The sequence below is a fragment of the Lissotriton helveticus genome, chromosome 1_1 (genome assembly GCF_964261635.1).
Source record: "Lissotriton helveticus chromosome 1_1, aLisHel1.1, whole genome shotgun sequence".
In the NCBI taxonomy this organism is placed as follows: domain Eukaryota; kingdom Metazoa; phylum Chordata; class Amphibia; order Caudata; family Salamandridae; genus Lissotriton; species Lissotriton helveticus.
The window spans coordinates 1479982633-1480006813 of record NC_136057.1 but is presented as its reverse complement, the minus strand read 5'-3'; the positions used below and the strand labels follow the sequence as shown (position 1 = coordinate 1480006813).

The 24181-nt window shown below is 44.6% G+C and overlaps 1 protein-coding gene across 2 annotated transcripts in view; it reads left to right on the top strand.

Annotated features, from left to right (window-relative positions):
• The window catches only part of SPATS2 (spermatogenesis associated serine rich 2), a 335634-nt gene that overhangs the window by 203216 nt on the left and 108237 nt on the right, over nt 1-24181 (top strand). For both annotated transcript variants that reach the window (XM_078686466.1, XM_078686461.1), the window contains one exon: nt 11948-12083. In XM_078686466.1, the coding sequence (XP_078542592.1) occupies nt 11948-12083 (136 nt within the window). The remainder of the gene's footprint in view (nt 1-11947; nt 12084-24181) is intronic.

Below are 24181 nucleotides of genomic sequence, written 5' to 3'. Positions count from 1 at the left end.
AGCTCCGCATTTGTGGCAGGAGTGCAACCTATCTGGATCAATGCTGTGTATTCTTTCATGAGACATATAAACTCTCCACAAAAATTTAAAATGCTATAATATGTCCTAGATCGTGTGTCCAAGCCTCCCGGATCCTGCTGTCTCTACTGGGAACTAATGCCATACACTCATGATACATTTTTGAAATTAGGTGTTCGCCCCCTGTTGTCGTAATTACCATGGTTAGCGGGCTAAATGGTGGGGGCCCCAGGGGGAACTCCGCCATCTCCGCCTGAATTGCACAGCGGACTTAGTTGAGACTAAAGTGGTCCATAAAAACTACACTGCGCAACCAGGTAGTACAGCTGAAGATTAGGTCTTCCGAATCCTCCTCTGTCGTATGGCATGGTCATGGCGTTCCAGTTAACACTAGGTCTCATCCCGCCCCATGTTAGTCTGATCAGATGAGATCGTATAGGGCTATAAAAACTATTTTAGAGCGGGATCAGGATGTTGTTAAACAGGTATAAAAATCTCGGCAGCACAATCGTTTTTATCTATGCAACTAGATTAGCGAGTGAAAGGGGGAGACGCAGCTATCTTTCCATTTGCGTTTCAAGTTTTTGCACTGTGGGGCCATAATTCAGTTGTATAATCTGCTCTGTCTCTGTGTGGATACCTAAGTATTTTGCCTAATCTGAACACCACTTGAGAGGAAATTCACAATTCCATTTCTTGGTGCAAGGAGTAATGGGGAATATTTCTGATTTGCCCCAATTGATACCCAGCCAGAGAAACCGCCAAATCGTATTATTTCCCTAATTAGGGGCTGAAGATTCTCCTGGGAAGAGCGCACATAAAGGATAATGTCATCAGCGTAAAGAGAAATAAGGAGAGGGCCCATCTTAAACTGCAGACCTCTATGTAAGTGACGTTCTTGGAAGTGTCTAACCAGCTTGCTGGCACTCCTACTAAAACCCAGATACACCTGTTGATTGACAAATAAACATGACATGCCCTGAAATGAGCTGCTGGGCTGGTCTGATTTGGGCAAAAGAATTATTACCGCCTCGTGCAGCGTTGGGGGCAGCTCCTTATGCTCAAGGGCTTCATTATAGACCTCTAGCAAGCATGGCGCCAACAAGTCTTTGTAGGTCTTATAAAAATCTCCTGTAAAGCTGTCTAATCCAGGTTCTATAGAGCCGTTCATAGCGTCTATCTCGCTAACTATCTCCTCTGCGGGAAAAGGTTCCACAAGGAACTCTTGCATGAATTTCTCCAGCCAGACTAAAGCAATTTCTGATAGATATTCCTCACATTCCGAACCATTGCCATCGACCCAAGATGTATAAAGAGTGGTGTAGTACGACACAAACTCATTACGTATCTCCAAGTTATTCATGAGAATCCGGCCAGTGGCAGAGCAAATCTCGGTGATATATAATCACCCAGTCGGAGTCCTGAAGAGACGTACTGAAGTACACCCTGGTCTGTCCCACTCCCCATATCAGCGGGCAATGCTTTAGAAAGAGTGTCTCCCTTTCTGCCGCCTCCCTAATCTCAGACAGCAGGGACAGCCGTAGACCATAGTTCGGAGTAGTTCGGAGATGTGTGTTTTAAGTAAATTGGTACATGGTCGGAAAGCTGGTAAAATTACTGTTTCTCTCTTTGGACAATCCATAACAATTTCAGGCGGCCAATCTTTTCAGCTAAAAGTATGTCATAGCCGTAAGTCAAGCTCTCCCAAAAGAGACCTTTAACTTTTCTGGGTTTTTCCCCCTCCATTTGGAGTGTTATTTCATGTAACCTATGCTGGACACTTACCCTCGTATCGAGTGTTTCCACTGTTAAATGCTCATTCAATCCGCTGGCACCAGAAATTACATCAGTTTCTGGCAAGCTATTGTTACTTCTGCTGCGCTGTCTAGCATAGTCCGAGCCCATTCCCCGTTCAGTAGTTGAGTCCTCAGAATTCTGGACATGTCTAACTTTAAGACCAGCTACTTACTTCTTTTTAAATTGAGCTTTAGATTTTGGCTTGTCTTCTTTTTTAGAAGTGTAGTCTGAAGCGCGTTGCTTGTCTCTGGACTGCGTACGCCCCTCTTGTCTGTGTTTTGGCCGTCCTTCTCTCTGAGTTTCTTGGTGAACCCTCAAAGGAACGAGAGGAACGTGTATCAGTATCCTAATACTGCTCAGGTTTTTTAATGTTCTCTCTATTCCTAAGGTTGTATCGTCTTTCGGAGGACTCCTGTTGAGGAGACCCACTCCTAGATAGAGATCCATTTTCTCTAATCTTTTTGTTTTTATTGTTATTATCCCATTTTTTCTTGGAAGAATGAGGTGCTTGCTTGGTGTTATCCTTTTCAGGACCACCCATGAGTTGAGGTTTTGTTCCTCTAGCTCCCAAACTATCTCTACCTAATTCAACATAGGTGCCTGTGATAATTTTAGGTAATTCACGTTCCTGTTGTAAAGGAGTGAAATCCCTCAGGCATTGGCGTATTGCTACTGATGCTGCCTCCCCTTTTATATTTGCTAATGTTGGTACAGTTTGCTATCTGGGAAGATATCCCCATTGGCAACTGGATTGTTAGCATTCTGTGTTTTTCTTGAGGGCTTGTGTGTGGAAATGCTGCCTCTAGCTGTGTTATTTTCCGAGCTATCCAGAATGGCATTTGCTTACGTTTAGTGGGCATTTTAGCCATAACTGCGTATAGCGTTTGTGGGGTCATTTTAGTTGTGGAACTCTGAATTTGACTTGTTTGTGTAGCTCTTGTTGGGTAAAGTTTGAGTGTTCTCATCATGAACTGTTTCAGGTTTCTGTAGTTTTATTATTTCTTTATGAAGTGGACATAGGTCTGCTCCTGGCGTTGAGTTAATGTCAGGATGCTGAGTTTAAGCCGCAAGGACAGACCAAGTGGCTCCATCTCTTCAGAGTGGACCTAGTATTACTTTGTCTTTTGTGTGGGGGAGGGCACCTTTAAACCAGTTTATGTGCTCCTGGTTGGTAAGCGGAATTTCAATGTCCTCATACGGACAGTATTCATTTGGTGTTTCTTCTTCAGTGTAAGAATGAAATGTATTTGATTGTGCTTCTGCTTGTGGGAACTTAACCCATGAATAGAATACCTCTGTTCTATAAGACTTGTGAGCCTCAATCATGAAGGTTACTGTTCCAGCCCTAGCTGTGACTCCATAGTCTGTCAGCTTTTGAGTAAGGGCATTTCTGACATTTTCTGAAATGTTGATTTCACTTTCCTCTCCTTCTTCCCGGACTACAGCAGGTCGTGCTCGCCCAGCGGCGTTTTCGTCAGCCATTGTTTTGAAGAGGGAAAAATTTCAAGGAAACTGGGATTAAGGTTTTATGCACGATAGGAACTGTTTGGCCTTCAAGCTTGATAAACCTACAGCCAATACATAGGACATGCCTACTCAGCTGTGTGGGGGATAGTTCCCTTCCCACTCCAGACATCTCTGGGGGAATGTGAGTAGGGGTCTCTGAGAACAGCACAACTAAACTACTCAGATTTTACTGTTAAGTAAGTACCAAAACCGACGTTGGTGGCACCATGTTGTGTAGTTCCTATAAATATATATAAGATCTGCGTGTTTAGACAACATACACTATAGGATTGGTGTCAGGCTGATTCTAGACACCCCAACTGGGTATGTTAGCCTGTGTACCAGCTTGCTCACAGTGCCACTAGAAACCCCTCTTACCAAGGAGAGAATAGTTCTTGGCAACTATCGAACATGACAACCCTGGTCCCTCAGGGTCGTGGAAACAGTGTACTTCTTTTCGCTCAGTCACTCGTGCGCACTTTGTTTCAGAGAGATACACAGAATAAACGGTGGGGACGTTTTTCAATAAGCATTTATTGAGTGAGCGTCATTCTAGTGTAAAATAAGTGTGCTGAAACAACCACTAGACAGTAACAAATATAAATGATTATAAGCACTAAAAGAGTAAAAGGATGGTAGATTTCTACCATAGTGCTAAAACAATGAATACAGGCAAGTATATAAAATACATGAGTAAAATGCGTACTCCTACGATGCAACCCTAACTAGATGTACCTAAATGTACCTAGCATGTATGTAAGTGAAAAAGCCAAGAATCCATCTAAGATAAAATCAATCCTATTACCTCAAGTGAGAGACTTGGGGACCCTGTCTTGGTCTCGAGATGGACACCCCACCCCGCAAGGGATGTCCGACCACTGCGAGCTGGAGTGTCTGCGTACAGGAGTCTCAACATCTCGCGTCAGTGTGTCTGCATGGAAGTCCTTTTCTCCTCTGACTACCTCAGCAAGATATGGTGTATATATACCCAAAGTGGTACCCCCTGGGGATATACCTTGCTGTTTCATTTCGGACTAGGATGAGCGAATAAATGACACTCATACATAGTTATTAATGAGGAGATGGTAGGCCTGCTGTCCACCTGTGATTCCAAGAATCCTCATGCATAATGACTGAGGCTTAAGCTTTTTGGAGAAAACCCCATGTCATCTTTGGACATTACGGTAACTAGGTAATAGGTCAGTACTAAGAACCATTTTGTAGTGTAATGGTAGGGGAGAATATAGGTGAAAGGTTAGGTAACTACTTGAGTCTATGTTGGGGTACCTATATGGAAAATAACACTGCCTTTGGCTGCTTCCTCATTTACAACAAGGGGTGGTGAGGGACAGAGTCTCTGAATTAAGCAGAATACTCTCACCCAGTCAAGAGATCAGGGCTAGATCCAACACCGTTTTTTAGCTCATTGCACCATCCCAGTTTCAGAACCTGGCTGTTTCCTCGACAACATCCTGGTCAGCTACCCATCTGCCTAACCACTTGATGCCCAACGTCCCCATTTCTCCATTGACGATGGCACTTACGCCAACATCGTCGACTTCGACTACCACGACAAATTCGACATCTCATCCGTCGACGGACCCCGGGGTTTCGCCTTTGTTGGTTACTTCTCTGATAACGACGCAGTCGTCGATCCCGTCGACAACTGAAAAAATACAAAAAAGGCATTTGACCCATCAGCACACTTGTCCTAGCAAGGTGTCACTAATGCTTTCCTCTCAGCTGTTAGAGGAGGAAGATTCTGAGGAGGAAGGTCCTTTTGGGTATGCGCTCAGCGAATCAGAATTACACGTCAAGTGCCAAGAGGATGGTTATTATGAGGAAGAATATAAGGGCCAAGGTTATTACACCCCTCAGGAACAATATCATCAGCAAAATTGGAAGTAAATGGTCTGCTTGCCGCCTTCACTTGTTATAGATTTATAGTTTTTGCTTTCTGATTATAGGAAGCGTTTTCCTCAAATGCCTGTCTCTCCACCAGCAAAATCTCTACCTTTACCTCCATCTACTCTGCACCACTATTGTTGCCTACTTCAGTCTGCCATTCATCACAACCTGCTGTTCACGACCCTGCAACTTCTTATGATGACAGGGAAAAGGGTGAGCTCCGTGACCCTCGCCATGAATGGGATGATTATCTCGTACCCATGCCACCGCCGCCTTCTCCAACTCCTCTGGATTTCCCACCTAAAGACGTTGGAGGTTTACACAACTTGCTTGAAAGAGCAGCAAAGAGGGTTGACTTACCTATGCCCACTATCCAGACAGACTAGTTTGTTTATGATTTTAAAGAACGTTTTTGGAAGAGCCATGAGCTATGCTCTTTGTAAGCTATATCTGGGAAGAGGTCCTTAAAAGTCATGCCAACTCCATCCACAATAACGGTGATTTTTCCCCACTTGGATGAAAAGTACAAAGCTCCAGAAGATGCTCCTGCTTGATTGACTGGTCACTCGGAGACTGATTCTGTTATTTCGCAGGTTATGCAGAACAGATTAAAAAACCCATCTGCACCTATCACGGCGCCTCCAGAAAAAAATGGTAGGCGCCTTGACAACATAGGAAAAAGATTTTCATCTATGGTAGTGCTTACAGTGAGGACAGCAAATTAACTTGCTGTTCTTGGTCTGTATGACTGCCAAATGTGGACACATATCGCACTGTATCTGGATCAACTTCAGGGGGACAGTAAAGCAGAAGCTAAGAAGATTCTGCAGAAAGGAAAACGCATTTCATCCGAGGTGATTAAATGCCATAGTGGCAATGTCCACAGCACAGTCACAACTTGCAGGTGCTGCTGTGAATTCCGCCAGGTTTGGCTGAAGGCTACTTCGTTCAGGCCTGAGGTACAAAACCAGATACTAGACCTCCCTTTCGATGGGTAAGCTCTTTTCAGCAAACATGTGGATGAGGACTTACAAGCTATCAAAACAGATATAGACATAGCTATGGCGCTGTGGACTCTTAAGTACGGGAAAGTGCCCTTTCGGGGAGCCTGAGGAAAGGGTCTGCCGTTCTACAGGGGATGTTACCAGCAATATTGATACCCCGCTTACACATCTTCTTCACAAGAATTTTTTCCACAGCACTCCCAACACCAACCACCACCAGCAGCTTACATTTGACCTGTACCAAGAGGTAGAGCAGGGCATCAAGGCAAGGACACGGCCGTCGTCAATGACCACCTTCAGGCTCCAGCTATTCATCCTTTGTCATCAATCAAAATGAGGGGCAAAATATCTGCTTGCATCCATCGCTGGCAGCATATAACTACAGACCAATGGATGCTGAACCTTATTCAGTTTGGCTATACTCTAGAATCTCTTCAAATCCCACCACTCACTTCACTTCAGTCCTCTATTTCTCAAATTAGAGGTCATGACTATTGCTCCAAAAAGGACCAAGAGAACAGAAGTTCCTCCATCATGAAGAGGATTCTACTCCCATTTCTTTTTGGTCTTCATAAAGTTCAAACAATGTCAACCAATTTTAGACTTGAGGAATCTCAACACCTTTCTCAAGAAACAGTCCTTTCACATGGTGACTTTACAGGAAATTCTTTTGCTCTTAAATCAAGGAGATTACATGTCAGGCCTCGAACATCAAGATGCATATTTCCAAATACCCATCCCACAGGAAGTTCCTATGGTTTACAATAGCCAGGAGCCATTACCAGTTTAGAGTTCTTCCTTTTGGCCTAAAATCTGGCCCCCGGATATTTCCAAAGTGCTTGGCTCCAGTAGCAGCTTTTCTAAGAAAACAAAGATATCAAGTATTCCCGTATTTGGGCGATTGGTTGGTCATGGCACTGACCACTTGCACAGCACAGGCATCTACTGCGGCCTGCACAACACTGTTCAATGAGCTAGGCCTTACCCTGAATCCAGAAAAGTCAGTCTTGCATCCTTCAAAAACGATTACATTGCTAGGGGCAACACTCAACACACTTAACGAAGCATATTTGTCTCTTGAGCGACCATTAAAACCAACGTCCTTAGCAGAGCTGATACATAAAAAGGGTCTCTTTCAGTTTGCCTTTGCATATCCCTATTGGGGCTGATGTCATCCTATATCCCCCTGGTTCCATTCTGCCGTCTAAGGATGTGTCCGCTCACGGAGGAACTCGACAAGTACTGGCTACAGGCAGCAGAATCCTTCGACGATCATCTCGCGTCACTCCAGCCATTGTCAATACCTTATCATGGTGGCCGCATCGAAAAAATTCTGTCTGTTGGTCTCTTCTACCTGAGCATACCTTCTCTGTTGGTCATAACTAGAGACGCCTCCCTCGAAGGTTGGGGAGCATACCTTCAGGACTCGCAAGTTAGCAGCAGGTGGCAAAAGCCTCATCTCCGTTTGCATATCAATGTGTTGGAGCTCAGGGCAGTCCATCTTGCCTTACAGGATTTCCTTCCAAGAATATGGAACTCAGCAGTACTTATCCGGATAGACAATTCAACCACGATGCACTACATCAACAAGCAAGGCTGCACAATATCACACCTCCTCTCTGAAGAGGTGCAGTGCATCTGGGAGTGGGCTATTCGCAACGGAGTGTCCCTACGATGGGAGCATGTACCCGGAATCCAAAACATGATAGCAGACACATTAAGCAGACTAGAGTCAACCCTGTCACGAATGGGAACTGGATCAAAAGCTCTCAATCGCATCTTTCTCAAGTGGGGCAAGCCATGTCCCAACCTCTTTGCAACGCCCCCCCAGAACAAGAAATGCCATTTCTTTGCAAGTTGGTGTCCCCATCAGGGATCCTGGGGTAATGCGTTTTTGATGGCATGGTCCGGCATCTTTGCCTACGCCTTTCCTCCCATTCCTCTCCTCCCAAGAGTCCTCCAGAAGATGAAGACCGAATGTTGCATGATGATTCTCATAGCCCCGTGTCCACGCCAGCACTGGTTTACAGAGCTCCTTCTTCTCTTGGAGAAACCTCACATTCAGTTGAAACCGATACATCTCACTTAACGATCTCCCAAGACCAAGTCTTGAATCCGGATCACACATCCCTTTATTTATCGGCCATGCTCCTGAGCACAATGAGTTTGCACATCTGAATTTATTTTTGGACTGCAGGGAGATACTATCCAGAGCCATAGCGGAGAGTACTTACAAGACCTATTGCCTTAAGTGGAAGCGTTTTAGCCTTTGGAGCCAACAAGCTAACAAATATCCGCTCTCTTCCTCACCTCAAGAGGTTCTCCATTATCTCCTACACTTGGCAAGATCAGGATTGGCTCACTCATCCATCAAGGTCCACCTAGCAGCTATCTCATCTGCTTTGCCTCCCTTGTGGTCCGTTAGAATTGTTAATCAATTCCTCAAAGGTTTCTTCAGGGTTTTCCACCAGTAAGACGTCCTCCACCGCTCTAGCCGCTCAATAATGTTCTCTCTCAGCTTATGAAACACTCGTTTGAACCCACTCACAGAGCTGATCTGAAGTTCATTTCCTGGAAAATTGCTCTGTCAGACGAGTGAGCAATATTAAAGCCCTCACCATTTTGGAACAATTTTGTGATGATAGAATGGTTGTTCTTTCCATCCCTAATTCCTAAAATCCCCTCAGACTTTCATTTAAATGAGCCTCTCCTCAGAACATATTTTTCATGGAAGGGTTATCCTCTTTCTAAGCAAGGTATTTCCAAATGGCTCTCCAGTGCCATTCGCTATTGTCCTCAAGAAGCGGATAAACCACTACAGACGTCAGTGCACGCCCACTTCACCAGAACGGTATCAGCCTCAACCTCGCTGTTTGCTGATGTGCCGCTCCAGGATATCTGCTGTGCAGTTACCTGGAAGGATACACAATCCTTTACCAGGCATTATTGCTTGGAATCTGCGGATCACAGCGATAGCAGTGGGTCAAGCGGTACTGCAACATCTTTTCCAGTAACGCTGATCTTTCCCTTTCTTCCCACCATCCTTTACTAGCTATGCACAGCTTGTTCTTTGCCTTGTAGTCTTGATGTACATGTACATACTTAATATATACTTTCTGAGTAAAGGTGTTTAGGTATCTTGTACATTCTCGACATTTAAAAAAGATGTGCTTGATAACTGCTATCTAATCGGATTCAAGCATGTGACTCTATGAAAGTTCCAATACTGGAGTAAGAAAATAAGTTACTTACCTGTAACCGTAGTTCTACAGTATTGGAATCGTTTATAGATTCACATGCGACCTACCCTCCTCCCCGGGAAGGTCACCTTCTTTTCCCTCTTTCTTTTCTGGGTGTACCTCTTATTTTCAAACCCATGGTTTGAAAATAAGAGGTACTGGGGTTAATCACTGGAAAGTTCTAGAGGTTGGTGCATTTGGATTGGTTCAAACCTATGTTTGGTCTCTCTTTAAAAAAAAAAAAAAACAATTACTATGTTATGTTGCAAAATTAAGGACTCTAGGGCCTTTCTAGCATATGTTTAACTTTGCATTGTAATTATAATATATGGCGGGACTCCCATCTCGACGACTGGGAATGATTCAAGCATGTGAATCTATGAAACATTTCAATATTAGAGACCTACAGTTACAGGCAAGTAAGTTATTTTATTTCATTGATCTGTCATCAAACTGTTTTATTTAGGTTGGAACAAACGCAGAAACGTAAATTGTCATATCCACTGTTCAGGGTGTGTAACTAGAGCAGCTTAGTATGGAGATTTTGTCCTCTCATTTTCATCTATTGGCTTCGGTAACCACAAAAACCTGTTTAGATCTTCTTGGCTCCAACTCATTGAGGTCACCAGTGCTGACTGGTAGACAGTCTTTATTTCCAGAGTAGGGTGCTAAGGTTAGTTGGTGGCTGAGTAAAAGCACCACAAGTAAAACACCCTTAAAAAGGGGATATGCTGTAGGTGTTTAAAACGCCACTTGCTTACTAGCAGGGGAGGGCAGATAACGCATGCATAATTAAGACATGGAAAGCTTCAAATGCTTGTCATCTTCCTAGTCAAACCCATACACCATATGCCTCATTGCATCACCGTAGTGCTCATTGGCGGTGCACGTCCAGTGTATGGAGTCTGGATCTCAATTGGTGTTTGCTGCTATCAGAAGCTGAGTGGCACAGCGCCCAGACTGGTGTCAGCAGCTTTGGATTGGGGTTTCTGTTTAGTGGTATAGACTTTCCACAGTCCACGTCTGCACCTATACCCTTCAATAGATTGATTGTCCGATTCTCATGCCGCCTTCAAGAGACATACCAAGTTGCTGCTCTAATTACCTGTGTTGGTAATTATCCGGAGACACACTGATCCTGCTGTTACAGTTTTCCAAGAAATCTTGCGAGTGTCATTTAAATAGTAGGACGGGTTGGTCTATTCCTTGGCAAATGAAATGCTAGAAAGAAACAGGAATGAAAATATCCTAATTAATTGTCATCTTGAATGTATAATTAGCCTCTCCATTACCTTAGAACTGCACATCCACTTATTGTTACAAACGTACATCTGTCATACCTTATAACTTTGACTCAGTTACCCCATATCTGTGTACATATTCAGTTCCTTACACGCATTCATCTGATTTGAGTAATAAGATTGGGACCACCAGAAGGAAAATATTTAACTCTTGTTATCAGAAATGTAATTAAGCCTTGGCTGGAACAGAAGGAACTACAGACTTCTTCAAATCAGCTGTGATATGAATAAATGTCTTGGGGCATTATGTACAACTTGGCGGATGGGTTACTCGTCACAATGGTGACAGATATCCCGTCCGCCAAAATATAAATCTCATTATATCCTATGGGATTTATATTTCAGCGGACATGATATCCATCACGGTTGTACCAGAGTAACCCATCTGCCAAGATCTAAATCAGGCCCTTACTTATAAGAATCATTTACATCCTCCTTTGCAGTGGGATAATTTAACAACTGAGGTCACACTGAATTGTTTGTTTATATTTCTCATACCCATGCAGTTAAATATTTAATTTTTTGTGGTTGCATCTCACTACTCAAAACATTTTAATTAAAAGAATGTGAGGTTTTAGCTGGAATAGACGCATATAAACCATACAGTAACACAGAAGCATCGACATGGATTTCGGTTTTCAAATGGATCATTAGAGAGTGGGGTCCCTCTTCATTTGTACACACATTGATGTATACTACCTGGCATGTATACATGTGTAATATCTTACATCCAGACATGTGGGCTAACTTTAACCCATGCATTTGTACAGCCATAGGTTTGTGCAGGCAGAACTGAATGATCACACAATTGGGCCTTCTGTATGTGTTGTTCTGTTCCCATAGTCTGTTACCCAAAGGGCTGATTTATGTTCAGAGAGGAGGGCTGGGGCTGGTGCACAGAGAGCAGAATCCTCACCTCATCCTCTTGTTTTAGTCTACCGATAGGTGACCTGAAGGTTTCTTTATTCTCTTATGATGTTTTTTCTTGATGTTAACTTGCAGTGTTAACAAAATGAGCTCCTTATTTACAGCTTTGTTAAAAAGATATAGTGTTTCCTCGATCTTGGCAGTACCTTCCCCCAGAAGGTATGCTTCAAGAAGAGCCTTTGTAGAAACCCCAACTTAATAAGTCCCAGGTTTATTTTACATGAATTTTGTTTCTGTACTTTGCCAGGAGCCAACATTGAAAAGTCAGTGAAGGACCTGCAGAGGTGCTCGGTGTCCCTGGCTCGCTATAGAATCGGTGTCAAGGAGGAAATGGATGCCTCCATTAAGAAGATGAAGCAAACCTTTGCAGAGCTGCAGAGTTGGTAAGTTATGTTGGGGTTTTAGCAGGATAAAATTCAGGGATTGGGAGGAGCCCTTGGCATCTAGATTCTCAGTCTCTTGTTTTTTCCACGTGTAAGCTTAGACTGTTTATGCATTAAGGCTGGGCAAAAGAGTCCTGAGAGTTCAGCGGCTGTGAGTCCATGTGGGCATTCATGGCTGTGGACCTCGAAGTGTCACATGTGCTTAGTGAAGGTGGTGCATTCTTTCATGGGCTTCAGGTCCCAAGAGTCTTTTGCTCAGTCGTTGTGGTGTATTAAGATCTTGGCTGTTGGTTCTGACACTCTGGCTGCTCTTTGAGTCCATGTGACGCATTCGCAGCTGAGCTGTACAATATTAGGCTTCTGATTTCTTTGAAGTCCTGTAAAGTGCAATTTAGGTGAACACTGATGGAACGTGTATTTTTAGTGACAGAAAAGTACAAGCAGTCTTAAATATGCCCCTACTGCCAAATATTGAACCCTTGTACAGAAACATTCCCTGCAACCAAGTTTCTACTGAAGCATTAGCATGGAACTTTTGAACATTCTTAACACATGTAAAGCCAGCACATCACTCTCCCTTCCATACTAAACATGAACATTCAAAATCAATGATAGGATACTAACTTTGTACAAAACAAATAGCTTATATGACATGTTGACTTACTATTTGAGAAACGAGTCGACGACTGGCTCTGATGGCAAAAATATTCTTTCCCATAATCATTTTGCTTCTCAATCCCACCCTCCAGTGCATGCTTACCTACATTCTCACATACCACATCCTTTATTACACTGGAGTATCAGCAACACCTTGCATTGTCCAGCTCAAACATATCATGCATTTCCTTACAATCAGCACCTACTTGGATTTCCAAAATCTATTGTGAAACCATCCTGCTTTCTTCATGCTCACTAGATCACCATCCTTTACCTTTACTGTTCTCTTTTCCTACACTTGCCACAAACTCCCATCCAGCTTGTCAGCTCTTCAGTCTATTTCCTATCCATTTGTTCTTGAGGACAAAAGTTTCATCCCCACTCCTGACATGGAAGACGGCATGTACTGCCTACAGCATATATGTGAGGGTTTCTTTTCATATCTTACATGCACCAATACTTGTTGAAGGTGCTGTTTTATAATTCCGTTAAAGCACTTTCCGACTGCTGCTCTTGTGATAATACAGGGATTTGATTTATTCACATCCAGCGACTGAGATTATTTGTTTGGGAGCACCTCCTAGGGATAGAGTATTTACACTAATTTCCTTCCCAATTCCAGCTTATATACTAGGGCACAGTATCCTTTCCAGTTGCATCTAAAATTTGCGCCATTCAGTACACACCTTGGCACTGCATACATGGAACTTGCTCTCTTACATCGAATACCCTACATCTTTGCTTTTAACCACCTCCTTCCTTTCAAACTTTACTGTCTGGTTCTTTATTCTTATCTTGCCACCAAGTATACTTGATGATATTGCCCTTTATTGTTTTGCTTGTCATGGACATTTCCTTCAAATAGTTTGCTGCATTTTCAGGCCCTCATGCTATCTTCACTGACTTTTCTAGACTGAAATCCTCATTAAACAAGTCTTGCTCATTTAATTGCACTGCAAAACACGGTACAGGAAGAGTTGCACCTTACACGAGAACCGTGTACACGCAGAGTTTGCTTAGTAGCTGCTCTCATCTACTTAGCCACCTGAAAAACTTTACTGAGGGCAAAATCGTTGAGAATTGCTGTGTGTGTGTTACTGTTAGATGGATAATCGTGCATTTGTATTGTACACCCTTCTAGACAAAGTCTTTTAAGTGTTCAAGCTAGGTAAATGTGCTGCCTAGCGGTTATGTGCGCTTGTTACCTTGTGCACTACAGCAAACTTGTCTGTTAGCATCATTGTTTACTCACTGCAGCGTTGCTAAAAAAATGCAGATCAACAACAGAACGGAGTTACCTGTTGTTATTCCACCATCAGAAGGGATTGTGTAGCACAGGTTGCGGTAATTGTGCCCCAGTCCAATATCATATCCTCCCCTCTAGTGTGTCCTTCTCTGCCACCTATAATCTGCCATCGTGGTTGCTGGACATTCAATGTATGCATGTGGTCTCTTTCAAGATGGAGCCATGTACATGACGCAGTGCTGCATGTAGTATAAGTTCGGATAAATTGGCGTCACTAGGCAAAGTTAACTCCTCAGTTTAATGGCGGGGCTTGCAATCTTGTTTTTTGGGTACATGTTTTGTGTAACTATATAAAGCTCAGCTGGGGTTTTCGAAGAAGTTCAGCTAAGACTGTGGTGATCTATTCGAACTTAGCTGTTAAATTTGTGTTTAGTCCTCTGATTATAAGTTGTACAGTTTGCTGGTTCAGGACTTTGTAGGGTGTGTTGGAGTCTCTCATACATGTAAACGTCATCTGAATTGACACACACCTTCCGCAACCTAAAGTGCATATATTTTTGTACAGAGAGAAGCATTCAGCATTAAAAAAAAAAACGTGAAATATTTTTACAACAGTAGAATTAGCCCAAAATTCAGAAGGTAGGGTCGCTGTTCCTATCCATCAAGTATGATAATCACATTTTTGGGACATTTATTTGAAGAGATTACAAGTAAATGATCGGGGAAAGAAATTAGTGGATTTTGAAACAAAGGAGCACCTTCGGCATGTATTGCTCCCCTTTTTTAAATGTTCTTTTTTTTATAAAGCTTTCAGTCGTGCTTTACCTCCGGCGTCAGCAGTATTCTCTCAATTATTCTTTCCTGCTGCTAAAAGATTAGTACATAGGTTCTGAAAACAGCCTCCTCAGTGGGTAATGGAAGATTTGTATGTGCATAGGTTTTGAGAAAGATTTCCCCAAAGGAGATATCGAACTTAGTTTGGATGGAATGTCATATTGCTGGTGATGGTTGCAAGTACCCCTTCTACACGATCTGAGGCACCCACTTGTTAGATGTAATCAAGCACCACCTGCCCATACTGGGCAGGTGGTGCTTGATTCTGCTGCCAATGGTATGGCTATTCTGATTGAAGAGCATGCTAAATGGGCTTGAAGGCTGTAGCAGCCGGGGGAGCGGGTGTGGGTAACACGCTGAGACTGGCTCCCATGTCCTTTTTGATCTGTGTGGCCTTATCCTCGAAAGAACTGGGCAGGCTGCTTGACAGGGTATGGCTGTTAGTGCTGATACCCAAAGTTGCCTCCTCCACGCCCATAGGAGGGCAGGAGGGACTGTTGTTGCAGATCGATAAAGAATTCTAAGGGATCTAGCTGTGACCCTGCTCTCGCAATAGTTCTAGAGCGCCGCATTGGCCTTGACACCAAAGAGGCAGGAGCCATTGAAGAGTATGTCGATCAGTGATGACTGGACTTCCCCAGAGATTCTAGTGGGCCGTAACCAGGTGCAGTGACGCAACACCACTGTAGAAGCCAAGGCTCTACCCAGGCAGTCACCAGAGGGCGAACTTTGCTGCATCTCTGCCATCCACCAAAGCTTGGTTGAGGATGGCATGGCGCCCCTCAGGTAGAATGGTAAGGAGCTGAGTATTAGAGTCTCACAATGCATGCAAATAGTGCTCCAAGCGCATGCGTTGTTCAACGACCGCAAGGCAATGATGGTGAAGAGAATATGGATTGCCCATCCAGTTGAGTGGTAGGGCATGCACTTGGGTTGTCCTTCGTTGTTGAGTCCTGCACCACCAGGCTATCAGGAGAGGGTTGCTAGGTGAGGAAAACTTGGTGTCCCGGGGCGGGACTGTGTCGACGATGCACTGTAGCCCCTATGCAGGGTTTCACCCAGGCCCCTAGGCACACATCAGTCAGGGCTTCATTAAAGGGGAGCACCAGTTTGAAAGCACCTCCGTCAAGACATTGGACTTTACTGAAAAGTAGGCAGCTGGATACAGAGGACCTCTGCCACCCTGTGCATCACAATGGTAAAAGATGCGTCTTCCTCCGAAGCCTTTCTTGGAAGGGAAAGCATGCCAGAGTCTTGTGAGGTATCCTAGCCACTGGCATCACTCACTCCTCTTACTAGTTTTCCTCTAAGTGTCTTCCTCTAGGCGGCATACACCTCCTCTTGTCTCCCTCTTCAGGGAGATCAGGCCTGTCAATAGGTGGAATGTTCAGTGGATTGCAGGGCCTGGATGGCGCCAGCGTTGAGCATTGGGCATTATGATGAGCTCACCACAGGAGATATTGCTGGATGGGATGTAGCCGGAGTGCCGGGAAACTGTGAGCAGCGTGGAGCGAACCTTTACTCCAGCTCTGCAGGTGGAGTGCAGGAACGGGACGTAAAAGCATTAGGTCAAGAGGTTGAAGCCAAAGAACTCTCCGATGTCGTCGTCTTCTTGTGCTTCTTCAACGTACCCAACTTTGACGGCTCCTGGAGTGGCACCTAGATCTTCGACTGGAACGGTGCAGAGTCTTTTTTTTTTTGCTGCACGCCATATGCTTCTTTGCTCTCTCACAAATCGTCTTTGGGTGCATCAACTTGCACTTGGCGTAGGCCTTGGCTTCATGTCAGGACCCCTGACCCAGACCAAGAGAGCTTTGGACACAGACAGCTGCATGTGAAAATCCCCGCAAGGCTTGAACCCTGAAGGCTTTGCAGCGGACATGTCTCTAGCTTACTGGGAGCAAAAGCTAAAAAATGTAGACAAAAAGTTGATAAAAAAAGAAATTAACTGATTTCATTGCACCATGGTGGCACCTATATGGGTGCAGAAACATCACTTCCGTCATGAACAACGCCAGCGTGGAGCCGAACTATGCCACCACCGGCACAGAGGAACTGCACAAGATTTTCCAGATCCAGTCCGATGCTTGGGGAATTATCTAAGATGATGAAACTACAGTTAGAGAGTTTCAACCAGCAGAATGTTACCAAAGGTAAGCATCTTGTTCTTCTCATACACTAAAAGAATATGTGCTAAAAGTGGATGCACAACAGCCCACAAATTGCACACATTGACCTAACATTACACTGTTTTACCTCCAGTGCTGTACCTAGACAAGACACTCTTAGAAACATGATCTGAAAGCCCCCATAAACTTTGCACACATTGGTAATCTATATTGATTGGAAGAATACCAGGGTGCCAGAGCTTCACCACATGTGGTCTCTCAGTTGTAAAAGGTTTGAGTTTATTAGCTTGTGAGAATTACCTTGACGTAGGAAACGTGTAACGTGCTGCTTCTGCACTTTATAGAGTTGCTGCACTTTATAGAGTATGAGTTTCTTTGCAGTGCAAGAGGAGGGAAATGATTTAGCGCTGAGACTTATCATAAAGGTTAACCAGCTCTTACCAGTCCAGAAGGCTGTTGTAAAGACAGCTACTGAAAACACCAGCATTCTTTCAAAAATGCATGCTGTCATACCATGATAATTGTTATATTATAACTTGTTTACCATGTGTACACCCAGGTTAGGAGAGGGGCATGCTCCAGGGGTGTCCCCTCTCCCCCTTGCTATTCTCCCTGTCCGTGGAGCCATTGGCTTTCATAGCACGGACTGGTGGGGGTTACAGGGGCCTAGAGCTGGGAGGGCAAATGCACCACATCGCGTGCTACACTGACGACCTCCTGTTGTTCCTGATAGATCCAGTGGGAGAGCTGAGAGGGGCTAAAAACATGATGGAGTTTGGGTCTCTCTCTCGAGGCTTCGGGTTAATTGGCAGAAGTCCCGATTATTCTTGATAGTGGCAGGCGCACAATGACCAGAGGGGTTGGGGGACTTGCAGTGGGGACCCCGGTGTTTTAGATATCTGGGGGTGAAGATCTTCCACTCGCTCCTAGATGTACAAGAAGGGAACATAGGAGGAGCATTATGGTCATTAAAGGACAACATGGCTTTCTGGGGGAAGCTCCCTATTTCAGTAGCGGGAAGGATTTCTTTATTAAAAATGGTGTCCCTCCCCAGACTATTGTATGTTTTTTTACCACACTACCCGTGTGGATACCCAGGACATGGTTTGGGGATCTGAGCTCATGCATTTTAGCTTTCATATAGGGGACTGGAAGACGGAGGGTGGCCTTGACAATGTTAAATCGACCATTGACGGAGGGAGCACTGGCAGTACCGGAGTTGGAGGCATATTACTTAGCAGGGCAACTGCAGACATTCATGCAATGGGTGGCTGGGAGATTGACGCTCGTCCCCGAGAGAGAGAGATTGCTCCGCACCCTCCTGGGAACCGCGAAGACACAGCATATACACACCAACGAACATAGGGTGATTTGGAATGTTGGAGTAGGTGCTTACAGAGGCCTAGGACAAGATGCCCATACTCACCGGAATTGGCGATGATAATACTTAGGGCGCTTCCCCATGGTGGACAGTGGAGGGGACTGGATGAATGGGAACGGGCAATACGACGACACTGGGGAACAGACACGATTGAGCCACCGCGACAAGCCACTTGTGAATACATAGGAATGGTGGGAGCACCATAAAGGCAGGGCAATAGGTCGTGACTCTATTAGGCCACTGGACGCGCTGAGGAATCGGTGGGTAGAAGATTTAGGAAGGCCTCTGGAGGATAAGGATTGGGAGAATATACTACAGAGGACACTTCAGGTTTCCCGAAACACTCGCTTTGGCCTCATTAGCTTCTACACACTGCATCAGAGCATATATCACCCCGGAACTAATAAATCGATTCTTCCATAAAGAGGATGCAGAGTGCCCGAGATGTAGCGGGGGGGGGAGGGAAGCTTCATTCACATGATGTGGAATTGCCAGTCCCTAACACATTACTGGCTGTAGGTGACGAATGAAATGCGCTGAATAACTGACCGAGTAGTCCCATGCACACCGGAGCACTGTCTGCTTGGCCTGTTCCCTCAAACAGCAAAGACTAAGGTCACTGACAAATTTCAGGGCCTGGCCTTCATTTTCGCAAAGCGTGACATTACTGGTAAGTGGAAGGCGCCAAATGGTCCCAGTATCCATAGGTGGAAGCTGGAGCTAGAGAAATGGGTGGGGTGCGTGGGCAGAATCTTACTCAGGAATGCGTTGCAGGGCCTGGGAAAATTGAGGGAGCTCGGGCATGAGAGGTTCTGGTGGAAGAGATGAAACGTAATGACCAGGGATCCGTATCAACCACCCCTACAGTGCCTTCACGACAAGGGAGCCCCCTTGAGACATGGCCAAGAGGGGGAAATAGAACAAGAACATGGTGAGGCTGGCCATTAGGAATTCGAGACACTGGAATGATACAGAACCTAGGAGAAACATCTGAAAAATATGGAGTTACGTGATACAAACCAAGGGAAGCGACAGACTAGCTATATTATAACAACCTGGGCAACAGCAGGGAGGGGAAGTTGTCTGAATGTATGAACCAGCCCAAATGAACCACAATAAATGTATACACAGGGGTATATGACATACTGGGAATATGTAGAACAATGCAAAGCAGTATGTATGCATGGTATTAAGCTGATAATGAAATATGTAAAAGGAAATACAATATATTAAAAAAATAAAATGTGTAGAACCAGGTTGGATTCATGAAGCATAAACATGAAGCAGTATCACAGGACCTTTTATATATTAGCAGTGATGAGGACACGTACTTCATGGTTGTCCACATAGCCAGGAAGTGTTCTGTTAATACTGCTGCAGTTGATGCCCTTCCTCGTCGGGAATAAAAAGGGCTGGAGGCCAGGGGCAGTAAGATCTTCTTAAAAACATAATCTTCTAGGCAAATTGCTTGAATTAATCTTAGCCAGAGGTTAGTTACTTGAGGGTGCATTCCAGTCCATATTTTCTGCTCATTTTCCCCCTCCAGCCAGGGACAAACCATCTGTTTGCCTTCCTCCAATAGGAACTGTCCAGGCTTAACTGCCAGGCTAGGTCCTCTCTAGACTACAACACAATAACTATTTTCACCTTATTGGGTCCCCTCAGAGAAGTACAGCTGGGGGCCGATTGGCACAGTAAGCATCTGTCCCATTTCTAGGCATATCTATCTCACGGCGTCTCACTTAGAAACACAATATAAATGATGAGTGCAAAGCTTGAATTAATTTAAGCCACTGGTAATGTTTTGGGCGGTGACAATTTAGTCCAATATTGGCCACTCTGTCACTCCACACATTCTCAGCATATGTAAATCAGACAGTCTTGCTCCGGTAGGAACAGTCCCACCCGAACTGCCAGGCCGAATCCCCTCCAGGTAGAAATGCAAACAACCCCAGGACAGTTGGGCTCTTGATGTACCTCCTCACTGAGGTGCAGATTGAGTCGAGTGGCCCTTTGAGAATAGGGCTCACATCTGGGCATACCTTTTGCACTTATGCCGTCTCAATTATAAAAACAAAAAGAACTAATTGGTTCCTCCGTGGGTTTTGGATATTTAAGCCTACTTGAAAAAGATGACAAGAAGGCTCACTGTCCCATGACGTGCACCTGTTAAACGGATAAGTGGAAGCACTTTCAAGTGTAGTGCAAAAAAAGGGGAGTTATTATTTAACACTCCATCTAAGGGCATACTGCAGTGCTTCCTATCCTTGAAGAGCAGCAGCTAAGTCTACCCTGGTGCATTTGGCAGCAATTATTGCAAACTTGTGAAAAAAAATGATATTTTAAACTACCAGTTTCTCTGACTTTTAGGTATTCTAAGAGACTCCTTCCACCTAGGAGAGTATATGCATGTATTATTTTTATAGTGCGGACCTAGCCAAAAGGCACTGGAGCACTGTACAGGGTCAAAGCCAAAGGAGTCTACTAGATAATGTTGTGATTAAAACGGGACTTTAACCACACTAATAGAAGCACCATTTTAACCTCTTCACAAATATCTCCTCATTAAGTCCAGAAAGTTGTTTTCTAAGTTGCCCTATTAATTTAATTGGACAATACAGATGGCCACAGTCTTGGCAAATCCTCATTCACAGGCTGAATGTTCCTTACACATTTAGTGTGTGTAGAACTACTGTTGCAAAACTTTTCAAATGGTATTGGAACTCCTTGTGGTGTTCACCCACAGCAGAAGGTAAATGTCATGTCAGAATCTGGATTGGCATATTAAACTGAAAGATGCAAGTGTCATAATAGGCAGCTAGAACCCTATCTTGTTTTTTAAACTGACAAATTGCTGCTGTGTGTAGAATGGTCATGTGGTGGTCTGTGTATACCATTCCAAGATATTTTGTCAATATTCATGCCAAATCGCAGTCAATGTAGGAGAAAATGATGCTTAACAATTGATCTGATTGAGACACCTAATCGCAAATTCCTTACCTTAGAATATTTCCCGGGCATCAGACTGGAGCCAAAAAAGTTCTAGCAGTTCCTCAGCATGCCAGTAGGTGGTATTTGACTCCGCGTTGTCAGCAAAGTGATGTGCCCAGTGCCAGTATAGTCTCCGCCCCAGAAAACTGGCATCAGTTATTTTCTTTCTGCACAAATCAGTGCAGATCTGTAGAGAGCTACCCTCAGTCAATTTTTGACAGACTTTTTTAACTTTTTGCTGACAATATTTTTGAGAAATTACTTCTCCTGGTGTGCTAGGAAGCCCCTTAAGGAACTTACAGATTTCTGGCCATCTAGTGCCTGTCATAGGCAGCTGACCGTGACAAACCCACATTTGGATAGTTTGTGCTGCTTCTTGGAGTGGGACGAGGACTCCAAGACCTGCGAGGTCTACTATGCCATGAGCCCAAAGGTTTTGAGTGAATGTTCCCTGAAGCTCCTCGTCACCTGACGTTGCATGGTCCTGCAACGTTCAGGTACCTGGTTGTGCAGAGGGGTCCCAGGATCAGTTGCGGAGCTGCTCTCTGTGTCTGTAGGCCCAGTCTTAAGTCGCTAGGTAAGTACCACTATCATAAAAAGTCGCACCATTCATCGATGTCCCCGTGTTAGTCCAAATAATCAGACAAGTCGCATAAACATTGACTCTCTAGGCCTCGCCCCGATGTGGAGCATGTGCCTGGGTCTGCATCATGCCTACCAGACTTTCCCAGAGCTGGAGCGACCCCTGTACAACTGAAGTAGTTCTATGAGGCCATGTACCTCATATTTACTCCGTTGCAGCGCCTTCGGCCCCATAGGTTCAGGAGGGGCCCTACTGGATTTCCCCTAGTGGGTCTGCCCTTGGCACCAGTCGGTGCCCCTTGGATCGAGTGCTGGATCCAGAGCGGCTCAACCCGTGAAAACGTGTCTTCCTCATTGCCGCTCCTCTGCCGTCATTCCTGGTACCGCCAATGCCCCACTGCAGCACCGGCCCCATTGTCATTCCTGATTCCAATAAAGGGCCGTATGAGTGTCGCCGAATACCAACCGCTACTATGTCCAGTGAGTTGTAGCTAGTTCCTTTTACCTTTGATAGATCTGGCGAGCAAGACGATTGGGAGGGGTTTGAGGACCCTTATGGATACCGTCACCCCCGGAGGAACCATAGGTCAGCTGGTATGAGGAACTGGCCGATTCAAGTGGTTTGAACACCTCACTGGCTTGGTATCGCCTCATGCTGTGACTGTCGAGGAGGGAGCCTCTTTTGCTGTGGCCAATGCGGAGGTTGGCTGAGGTCCTGGACCTTCAGCTACCCTCGGAGGCAGTCAAGAAAATGTCTTAGTGGAGTTGCATCAGCTGGGCGCTACCCCCTCCAAACCCTTATTTCCATTCAACTAAGCCCTTACAGATGTCTCGTAGAGGGAAGTTTTTCTAAACTGTCTGTGTAATTCACCAGAGCATGGTCCAAAGAAATTTCGAGACCAAACGTACCTTCACTACTAATCCTTATTATGACAAGAAACCATCTAGGCATCCTAGATATTATATCTACCCTTTACCTGACTCAACGGGATAGTTCTGTGTTGTACCTTACTACTTTACTTTTATAAGATGTTATTTATACATGTTTGGCTTGCATTTAATTGATGTATGTAGAACTTTACTTACTGTAAAGCGCTCTGATATCCGCAAGGATCTTGTTCGCGCTCTATAAAACTTTCTAAATAAATAAATAGCCACAGATTCCTTACCGACCCTCCCTGCTCTGCGAACCGATTTCATTATAGGGTCACCCCTATTTTTTTTTAATTATTATTTTTTTTTTTAATTTACCCTTCTGAGGCCAATAGCAATACACACCAGTGCATCAGCATTCTGTGTGGCTCTGTGATTCTTGCGTGGAAAGTCATGAAAAGAAACTAATGTCGGCCCGCTGGGGTGGTGCCTATATAGGTGCTGCTCACGTCACTGCTGATGCGGGCGATGCTGAGCCGAACTACGCCACCTACCGCCACGAAGGGGTACTGCTCGAATGTTTCCAGGTCCAGTGTGGCACCTGTGGCTTATTCTAAGGTTAGGAATCTGCAGCTATATAGAGTCTCTGGCAGATAAGGGAGATAAGGTGTTATTGAAGGTAAGTAACTTATTCTTCACTGTAATCTGTCCTTGTCCACTGCTGTTGTATAAAGGAGGGGAGATTGCTTTACAGTTCAAGCACAGCTGCTTAATCTACAGCGGAGGCTTGCTGCACAAGAAAAATGTTACATGCCTCTTTTATTACTTTTATAGCTTTTTTTTGCTGAATAACATGCGACCCTCCAACCTTCCCATGTGTAGATGGCACAGAAACAACCAACACACCTATGACTCGGAAATGTTGGATAATTGGGATCACAGACGGGCGGGGAGGTTATGTGGAACAGAGCACCCCTTACATTCTAGGTCAGCCAACCAGTTTCGGCCTCAGCAAAAGCTTTACCCGTTAGCGAGGTACCCTAAAATGAGTGCCTACTTTACCAGTTAAAGAGAGACATTTCCTATGATTGTATTTTACTGTGATTTGGACTGTGGTCTATTGGGCAACTATTCTCACGTTGTATTGTCTCAGCACTATGAAGTTATCACAAGATGATACCAAACTGTTTGGCCGGAAAGTATGTGGAGGCGAAGGGCACTTCTCTACATATGGTGTATGTGGATTTAACAGCAGCATTCGACTGCGTTGTCCACTCAAGGTTGTGGACAATTATGCTGCAAATGGGAATTGACCCCCCAATAGTCAATTTTCTCCGTGAACTTTACTCAGGGGCTACGGGAAGAGTAAGATATGGGACTGGAGGTCAACTAACTGATAGCTTTG